The 10152-nt window shown below is 38.3% G+C and overlaps 1 protein-coding gene across 1 annotated transcript in view; it reads left to right on the top strand.

Moving 5' to 3' along the window:
* Positions 1–10152, top strand: part of LOC106878625 (sal-like protein 3) — a 129376-nt gene that overhangs the window by 62035 nt on the left and 57189 nt on the right. The window contains exons 2-3 of the mRNA XM_052968490.1: positions 2712–3179; positions 3216–4775. Of these exons, the coding sequence (XP_052824450.1) occupies positions 2712–3179; positions 3216–4775 (2028 nt within the window). The remainder of the gene's footprint in view (positions 1–2711; positions 3180–3215; positions 4776–10152) is intronic.

The following is a 10152-nucleotide window of genomic DNA, read 5'->3' as shown; positions in this document are numbered from 1 at the left end:
GAACAGTGATAGAAGTTTGTAAATATAGCTATTTGTGAGCGGTCAACTGTAATTTTATATATTTTTGATTGCTTGTTCTTTTGTGTGTGTGTGTGTGAGAGAGAGAGAGAGTGGGGAGATAAAACAGATAGGGAAAAAAAGAGTGAGCCTGAGTGTTTTGAATGAACACCGTGTGTTCATATTGCTGATGGGAAGACTTTTCCGACGAGGGAATTCATCCATGGAAATTAGAACAGCATGGATGTATCTGAAGGAGACTTGAAACAAACGCTCAGTCTTGTCTATAAATGGCTGACGTCATCTCTGAAACGAGGCAGAAGTGGTTGGGAGCTGGCCGAGGTGGAGATAGCATAAGGCGAGGAGTCTTCAATAGAAGTCGAGGAGTGGTGTTGATACACTTAGCAATTAACATAATCAGTAGATATGAAATGAATCCCTTTATTTAATCGTTTGTTTGTTTTAATAACACCAACATAATATCGATGTCGAGGATTATAATAATAATGCTACGAATAATATTTAACATTTCAGCTTGCACGACTGCTCTTTCGGGGTTCTGTTGAAGAATATGTGACTAAATGCTCTTAGTACGGTGCTTTACCATTTTCACGTGACCGTGATAACAATCTATAGAGGTAATAAACGTTGGACCTTCTGTCCTTGCGTTGAATCCCACTGCGTGGCTTCTTCGGAAAATGTCGAAGGTGCAAGTGTTTCGTAATATAGACCCCAACTGACCAAAGACTTGTGCATGGATTTGGCAAAGGAAAACTGAAATAAATCCGTTGTGTGTGTGTGTATGTCTTTGTATCCCGCCCATCCATCAGTGTTGGTTAGTTTACATCTTTGTAACCTAGCGATTAGGCAAATGATGTCTATAGAATAGAGACCATGCTTTAAAAGCTCCTCCAAATTGGTGCTCCAGCATGACTGCAATCCAATGGCTGAAACAACTAAAAAGTAAAATGTGTGTGTTTGTGTGTGCATGCATGCGTGCGTGCGTGTATGTATATTCACATCGATAAAAAATAGTCACAACAAAACCAGTGTCACTATGTTTGCAAGGCAAGTCTAATCGGCTTGGTTTAACAACTCAATGATAAAATTATCGATTATTTTAGTCTGATATTCGTACTGGAACTAGGTCTTCAAGTGGATAAATCAATTAAGGAAGCAACATCAGCAGTAATATTCTCATAGATCAATACAATATAGCAAAATCTATTTAAAAAAAAGTGTTTCAACTGATCAGGCTCCATGAGAGAAAACGAGAGAGAGAGAGAGGGGGAAAGGGGGAGAGAGACAAAGAGAAAAAGAGACGGACAAAGAAATAGAGTGGGGAGAATGTGTGGGGTGGTGAAGGAGTAAAAGATTGTGTGATATGGTAAGTGCCAGAGTAAAGTAGGCGGGGAATGAATAAAAGAAGAAAAATCGTAGCGAAAGTAATTAGAATACCACGAAGAGAGAGAAGGAAAAAGAATTTTTCAAGACAAAATATATCGGCCGCCATGTTTGTACACTACTTCTCAACTCCCCTCAGACTAATAAGGTGGTGGTGGTGGTAAATTTTGTGAAGATAAGTGGTGTTAAATATAATGATGCTGTTAATGATGATGGTGATGATGGTGAAAATGGCAGTTGTAATGGAGACATTGGCTTCACATTTCATTCACAGCCATAATACAAAAAGTGCTCTCTGGTTATTTTTGTAAACTTTATTCAACAAGTCAAGGTTGAGTTTAGTCAGGGTCGACTGAACTTAGAGACATACCGCCATTTTGAAGCCTATGCATTTGTGCGGGTGTGTATGAGTATATATGTATACATATATATGCATATATGTATGAGTTTGTGTATGTGCAGGGCGGGACTACCGTTTGTGCTGTTTGCAAAAATGCAACGTCATACTCTTCATTGCTGAACATGTTGCACACTACACGAAACCTAATAGATATATCTATAGGTGCGCGCGCGTGTGTATATATGTGTGTAAAACTGCATATACACAGACTTGTACCTTTGTGCAACAGTACATTATAATTATTATAATTATAGTTATTATTATTATATATAAGACGGCGAGATGGTAGAATCGTTAGCCCGCTGGACGAAATGCTTAGCGGTATTTCGCCCGTCGCTACGTCCTGAGTTCAAATTCAGCTGAGGTCGACTTTGCCTTTCATCCTTTCCGGGATCGATAAATTAAGTGCCAGTAAAATACTGGGTTCGATGTGATCGATTCATCCACTTCCCCAATATGGCTGCCCTTGTGGCAAAATTTAACACCATTATTATTACTATTATTATTATTATTATTATTATTATTATTATTAGATATAGAGTTCTTTACTTGGATACGTATTCAAGTAAAGAAATCTTCTCTCTATATCTATAAAAACTTCTGTTGAGTTACTTCAGTCCTACATAAACTATTATTAAGTGCCTCCCCCTTTGGGAGTTCTATTTATTTATTATATCTTTCTCCGTTTTCTTCCTCTGTTTAGACAAACTTTCCTACCTTTTCGGACAAAACCTTTTGTAACCTTCGTCCTGTCTTTGTCCTTATATGTTTTTGATTGATATTAGCCCCTGTGGCCAATAAAACGAATTTATTATTATTATTATTATTATTATTATCAATATTTTTAGTTAAAATTTCATGTTTATATAAATTTTCTAATTTTGTTTCTTTTCTTTTTTATCTTCTGTAGGTCAGTCTGCTTCGTCTCCCAAGCGGGCCAGTGGTGATGCCCATGTTTGTGGCAAATGCAAGGAAGAATTTCTCGATTTGGCAGAATTTCTTGCACACAAAAAATCCTGCACACATCTTCCACAGCAACAAACTGAACAGCAGGATGATGTTTGTTCTTCTGAAGTAGATCCAGATGGCGACTTTCAAACACAATCCCCTTACACACTTACTCTTCATGAATCCGAAAATTTTACAAACTCAACGGAAGTAGCCCTTAAAAGTATCACGGACTCAATAGACGCTACGTCCTCTGCTCCTTTTTTTCTACAGCTCAATCTCGACGGTAAGATAAATCACAGAGACGCTGATGATATCGTTGATGAAGAGATGGATGATGTTGACGATGATGATGATGACGGCGGCGATGACGTTGATGAGGACGACGTTGACGAAGGCGGCGGTGACGGCGGCGGAGGAGGAGGAGGAGGTGGCGGCGGCGACGGTGGTGGTGGTGGTGGTGGAGGCGGCGGCGGTGGAGGTGAAGACGACGATATCATCGATGACGAAGATGACGAAGACGTTATGAATGACGACGATGACGATGAAAACGTCATCGACAACAGCAACAACCCCAACAACAGCGAAAGTGAGAACAACCTCATCAACAACAGCAGCAGCAGCAACAACAACAACAACAACAACAACAATGACAACGACGTCGACGACGATATTGACGACGGCGATCACAACCTTGTCAGCAGCAATTCTAACAATAATAACAACAGCAGCATCATCAACAGCAACAGCAGCATCATCAGCAGCAACAGCTTCCACAGCAGCTTCAGTAACAGCCATCATCTATATCATTTACATCCCCATCATCATCATCACCATCATCTCCACCACTCTCTTGCTAATAGTGCCAGTGTTGGTGCAACCAACAGCCTGAGGATGTCACCAGAACAATGTTCGGACAAGTACAACCCCTTATTACTAAATGGGGTCGAGAAAGATGCCAGCAACTATGATATAAACGGCAGCGAGTTTTTACACCTTGACGAAGGACGGAAATATCTCTCGGAATCAAACCCTCAACTACCTCACTTTCCACTTCATCCTTATTCGTCAAACCTTATAAACGGCGCCAGTACTGGAGGCAATGTTATTATTGAACCCCTGCCCGAGACCAGAGCGGCGGTTGCGCAGTTTGCCGAAACGAACAGCGCTGTGGCAGCGGCAGCAGCAGCAGCGGCAGCAGCTTCTGCCGCCGTCACCGCCACTGATATGGCTTCCTTGCGCGCTTCTATTTATGGCCTCCATCAACAGGCCAACGCTTTCATTCAATGTGTCAACATGTTTGAAGAACGTTTCATGGCTTTTGCATCGAGTCTCGGTTCGGGCCCCACCGCTGCTGCAGCTGGGCTGCATTTGTTGAATGGCCCCTCATCTTTGAACCCACCAGTAGTAAATACCTCATCAGGTCTTCTTTCGACGGCTCTCCCGTCTTCTATTGTTAGCGGCGGTGGCAGCATTAATGGTGGACTCGGTGGTAACGGTGGTGTTGGTGTTGGTATTGGTGGTAGTAGCGTTGGGGTTGTTGTCCCGTCTGCGACGGGTCAGCAGCAGGGTTCGATATTGGATAGTGCATCTCCTGCTGTTGCTGGCAGTTTAGCGAATTCGCTTGAAGTTGTGGCCACCACTGCAATACGGCACACAACGGCGGTCCTCAACCAGGCCGGCGGCATACAGACTCAGTGTCATGCACTGCCACCTAGTGGACATCAAATCTGTAGTAGTAACAACAGCATTAGCAGTAGTAGTAGTGGCAACAATAGCATCATAAACAGCAACGTGGTTGGTTGTGTGACTGGAGGTAGCAGTGTTATAAGCAGCAGTGCAGGCAGTGGTAGCCATCACCATAACCATCATCATCATCATCACCACAGTACAACACCAATTGTGTCGTCCGTAATACATCATTTACATCCGCACCAGGAAACTCATGAAAGTACTCAGTTACATACAAACCTCACATCCTTGCCATCATCACACACTACTTCAATGGAATACTCTCCTTATCACGGTAAGTACACCTCTCCTTTCTCTCTATTCAATATTTTGTTTGTGGTATGTCTTATGAAATGCACCTTAGGCGGCCACCACTGGGCCTTATGTCGGGTTATGTATAACAAGTGATTCCTGAATCAAGTAAAACCAACGACATTTGTGGCCAAAGTATGAGAAGATACTTGAATCATTAGACAACATATGTTTATAATATACATGTATGTGTGTGTGTTACAAGCTGTTCCTCTTTTCTTTTCATATTAATTGTACCACCACCCCGGGTTTACTTTATCGATGAAGATATATCAATATGAGCTCTTTGTGTAATATGCGTGATTACACATGCACGCACACAATGATTTCGAAATTGCTTAATAAAAGTTGTATGAAATCAATTTAAGATGAGATTTGAAAGCAACCGCATGAAGTGTTGTTTATTGGTTGAGCAATTTACACCATTGTACATTTTCATTTTTCAACTTGTATATGCAAATATTGTGTTTGTGTGTGTGTGCGCCCGCATGTGTGTAAGTGTGTGTGAGGTTATGAGAGAGATGTGTTATTGAAAACGCGACTATGCTCCAAATTAATCTTTTCTTATATGGGTCTTTTTTGTTTTTCGTATCATTGTGTAAGACCTTTCCACTTTGCTTCAATATTTATCTATAGAAAATATCAACCGATAATACATCTATACTAAATAGAGTTCCCTACAGATATATAGAATTTATAATGCAATACATATATATTATAACAAAAGAACTAAAGTTTACACTCGTCAGATACAAGATAAAAGGTTACTAATGAGGTGTAATTCTAATGACCAAAATACATGCGTGATGGCGTGGAACTCTAATAGACAACTTTTGGCTGTACAGTCTGCATAAATTAGTCATTGATTGTAAAAGTGGTAATACAGATGCCTGATGAACATTTATTACCTGATGAAGGCACCCAATGAGAGAATCTGGAAACATCGGTAATATGTAGGAAATTTATTATTTCAAACTGCGAGGATTTTATACTAAGATTTAAAAAATGACACAGACAGACACTCACAAAGTAAATAAATAAATAATAATAATAATGATAATAATAATAATAATTTAGAACATTGTCATGTTTTGGATATAACACGCTTGAATTAAAAGCTGTTCCCCGTATAAGGTATTTTGTGTATATATGAACATAATTCGCATTTCGTCTGATGATCGTCAACGTCAACTTCGAATTAGTAATATATATATATATATATACATTCGAGACAAGTATTCTCTGTATGGAATACACTTCGAACTGCTCAAGAGCGGGTAGAGGAGCAAATGTAAGGACAAGCAAGTTAGGCAAGTCGATATACAAAAATTATTAACACATAAAGTGGACATATATGTATACATATAAAAAGTCCGTCTCGCACAGAATAAAGGGGTAAAGCAAGAGTTTTAAGAGCCCAACAGATGTTTCTGTGCGGGCGGGGACTGTTGGATCGTAAGACTCTTACTCAGCGTCTTTATTTAGGACGGACCTTTTTATATGTATACATGTTCTTTTATTTACAATTAAACCTTGGGAGAGGCATTATGCCGGTAATAAACACACGCACTGGTTCAGTCCTTTATTAATTTATATAGTTTTTTGTTAAATTATTTCATTGCACTCTTGCAATGAAATAATTCTTTTATTTGTTTTATTTGTTTCGCACATTTGACTTCGGCCATACTAGAGCACTGGCTTTAGTCGATCAAACCGACCTCAGGACTTATTCTTTGTAAGCCTGGTAGTTATTCTATCGGTCTCAAATGCCGAACCATTAACTTATTGGCATGGGGGACAAACACACTCACATATAATAAATAAATATATATATATATATATATATATATATATATATATGCGACGGGCTTCTTTCAGTTTCCTTTTACCAAATCCACTTACAAGACTTTGGTCGTCCCGAGGCTATAGTAGAAGACACTTGCCCAAGGTGCCACGCAGTGGGAGTGAACCCGAAACCATGTGGTTGAGAAGCAATCTTCTTACAAAGTCACGCCTGCGCGTGTTTGCGTGTGTATATATATGTGTGTGTGTATGTATATATATATATATATGTGTGTGTGTGTGTGTGCATGCATATATGTGTGAGCGTGTATGTATGGAGGTGACAGCTTTTCTGTTAAACGTAATTCATAATAATACAACCGGTTCGTGTTTCGAGTTTTTATCTGTACCCTGAGTTTTCCTGTATGGTATTTCAAATTGAAATTTAAGATGTCATTTATTTTATCATGCATCTCAGTTTGAAGGTGATTACATTTTGGTCATAGATAGATCTTCACTGTTTCTGTATATGTATGTATGTAGATAGATAGATAGATAGATAGATAGATATGCATATATATGTATATGAGAGGTTTCTACACGGATTGCATATGCAACTTCAACAAACAATGCTTTTCTGAAACTAATGTAAAGAACACTCCTATCAAAAGTGATATGCATTGGGACGGAACTTGGGACCTCATAGCTGGCCGAGGGGTGAAGGTCTTAACCACGCAACCATGACTGCGATTAGATTGGCTGCACAACTTGTGAATGTCGAACTCTTGATGGGGCGATGCAAAAACTCGGAGTAAAGTCCGCCAAACTTTAAAAACTTGTTACAAGTATTTGAACATCGTACCATGAGTGTTGTTGCTATTATTATTGTTCGTAGAATCATTAGATTATCGACGGAAACAATTCTGTGCTATAATTTCTTGTTGTTCTTTACGTTCTGAATTCTTGTCCTACGGAGGTCGACTTTGTCATTCATCCTTTCGCGGTCGATAATATAAGTACTAACTGAACATTCAAGTTAATGTGATTCACATACTATCTTTCCACTTAAATTGCTCGTTCTGTGCAGAATTCGAAACCATTATTTTGTTGTTGCTGTTGTTATTAAGGCAGTCAAATAGCAGAGTCCTCAGCATGCTGAGCGAAAGGCTTAGCGTCATTTCGTCCGTCTTTATGTTCTGAGTTCAGATTCCGCTGTGGTCTGCTTTGTGTTTCATTATTTTGGGGTGATAAAAAAAATCAGCAATTGAGCACTGGGATCGATGAAATCTACTAACCCCGTCCCCCTAAATTTCAAGCTTTAGGCTTAGAGTAGAAAAAATAATTATTATAATTATTATAATGTTCTTGTTAATGCGTGTGTGTGTGTGTCTGTGTCTTCGTTCTGTTCCAGTGCAATCTCTTTGTTCTGCACATAATATCACTCCAGTCCCGGTCTACCATCTCCCCGTTAGTATTGATAAGACTCATTATTATTTCTCTTATAAATGTTCCCTCCATCCCTGAAATAAACCATATGTTCAAACCATCATCCTCTAACACTTCCAGATCCAGCAGCACATAGAGCATTCGAGAAGTTTTACCTTCATTGAAAAAAAAAAAAAAAAAAAAAAAAAAAACTCAAACAAGAAGAAAATAATGGGAGCAACAATACACGTTACCGGAACTGCTGCTGCTACTCCTTCTACTGTTATTGAGAATGGTTTTGCTTTGCACGAAAGCAACACAAATGCAACATAACATTTATAATAACACATAGTATAACCTGCAGACAAGCAACAAAACGTAAGTTTTGTGTGCGTTAGGTACCTGCATACATATAAATAGTTAGATATACATATGATTTTATAAAAAAATATATTTACGTATTACTATAAAGATAACCGAAGCTTCGACAAATTTAAATCTCCCATAAAGCAATGGATCTACTTCCGTTTCTTAAAGGAAATTAAAAATGTGAAAAATGCTTCCATGGTGTCTGATAAATATGTTTCTTTTGTTTTTTGTTATTTTGTTTTGTTTGTTTTTAATCGCAATTTTACTAACAACCAACTTTCTTTAGTTCTTTTTCTTGTGCAAGCACTTGTCCAAAGATTGAGTCCTTCGTTTCCTTAAAACCGAAATTTGGAGATTTGAATTTTGTATGGCACAATATGAAATCAGCACAAATAAGAGTTCTCAGAAATCGATTTAGAACATTTCTTTTAGTAAAACAGGGCATGTGAATAAAGTTCTCAACTGAAGATAATGGTAAGTGTTGTAATTAATAAGTAGGTTTCTTTCCTTGATAAAAATCCCCGTCACATCTATTGGAGAAATACCACCGAGAAGATGGGATTACTCTAATTTCGGGTTAAAGAAATATAATGTATGGAAAAAGTAGTATATATTGACAAGGATGAAAATTAAAAAAAGGCTTCCGACGTTGTAGAATTTGAACTGGAGACTAGACGAAGGAGAGGATTCAAACTCTTCTCCACAAACTCTGTTACTAACACAGAATAATGAAACGTAAAGGAGACACAATTCTGATTGTGAGACAGATAGAATAAATACTAGACTTACAAAGAATAAATCCTGGGTGCAATTTCTTCGACTTTAACACAGTGCTCCAGCACGGCCCCAGTCAAATGATTGAAACAAGTAAAGGAGAAAGAAATAGAAAAACAAGAATGTATATATCTGCATGAGTCCGTTGTAATCCCCGCGTGTGTGTGCGTTTGTATTTATAATATTTACGCTGGACTTAAAGAGCAATGATATCTAAGTTGTATGTCATTATGTCTCGTAACGTAGCGGTTCAACAAAATCTCGATAAAATATATATTTTAAACAAATATTAAGAGATGGGTTGGTGAGCTGGTTATATTATTTATTGAAACATTTGAAAGCGGTGCTCCTGCGTGTCATATAGTCCAATGGATAAATCCATTATGAGCATGTAGTCCCGTACGTGCTTTTGTGTGTGTATGTGTGTGTGTGTGCATGCTCTGGTTATTTATGTTATGCCGACTGAGTTATGTCGTCTCTATATAAATGTGTAAATATCTACGTGTCATTTCTGTTCTGACTCAATATATATTGCCCATTTATTATTGTTTATTCATCGGAAAATGATAGCATGGAGAAAAGGATATCACTTTGCACAATAAGTTTAGAGATTCAGGCTTGGCACAATATCTCTCGGGATCTCACCTGGCATAACATCGCAAGATATATCACCTAAAACAACATCATACCAGATTATGTTTCAATCTTATTTACCATGCTCACAGGCATGTTTTTCCAATGTATTTTTGTGTGGCCTTCATTCTATCGTACGTGTGTATGTCTGTCTATGCTTGTGTGTGTGTGTGTGTGTGTGTGTGACTGTGTGTGCGCGCGCGCTTGTCAGCATCATATATTTGTGTCTAATTTGTAACCTACAATACATTGACACTAACAAAGAAACATGCTTGCATGCTATACGTTTGTGAATGTATGTGTGTATTATATATATATATATATATATATATAATATACATGTGTGTGCGACCATATGTATACACACAGATGTATAT

This window comes from Octopus bimaculoides, chromosome 6 (assembly GCF_001194135.2).
Source record: "Octopus bimaculoides isolate UCB-OBI-ISO-001 chromosome 6, ASM119413v2, whole genome shotgun sequence".
In the NCBI taxonomy this organism is placed as follows: domain Eukaryota; kingdom Metazoa; phylum Mollusca; class Cephalopoda; order Octopoda; family Octopodidae; genus Octopus; species Octopus bimaculoides.
The sequence above is the reverse complement of the archived record's forward strand: the minus strand, read 5'-3'. Positions and strand labels throughout refer to the sequence as shown.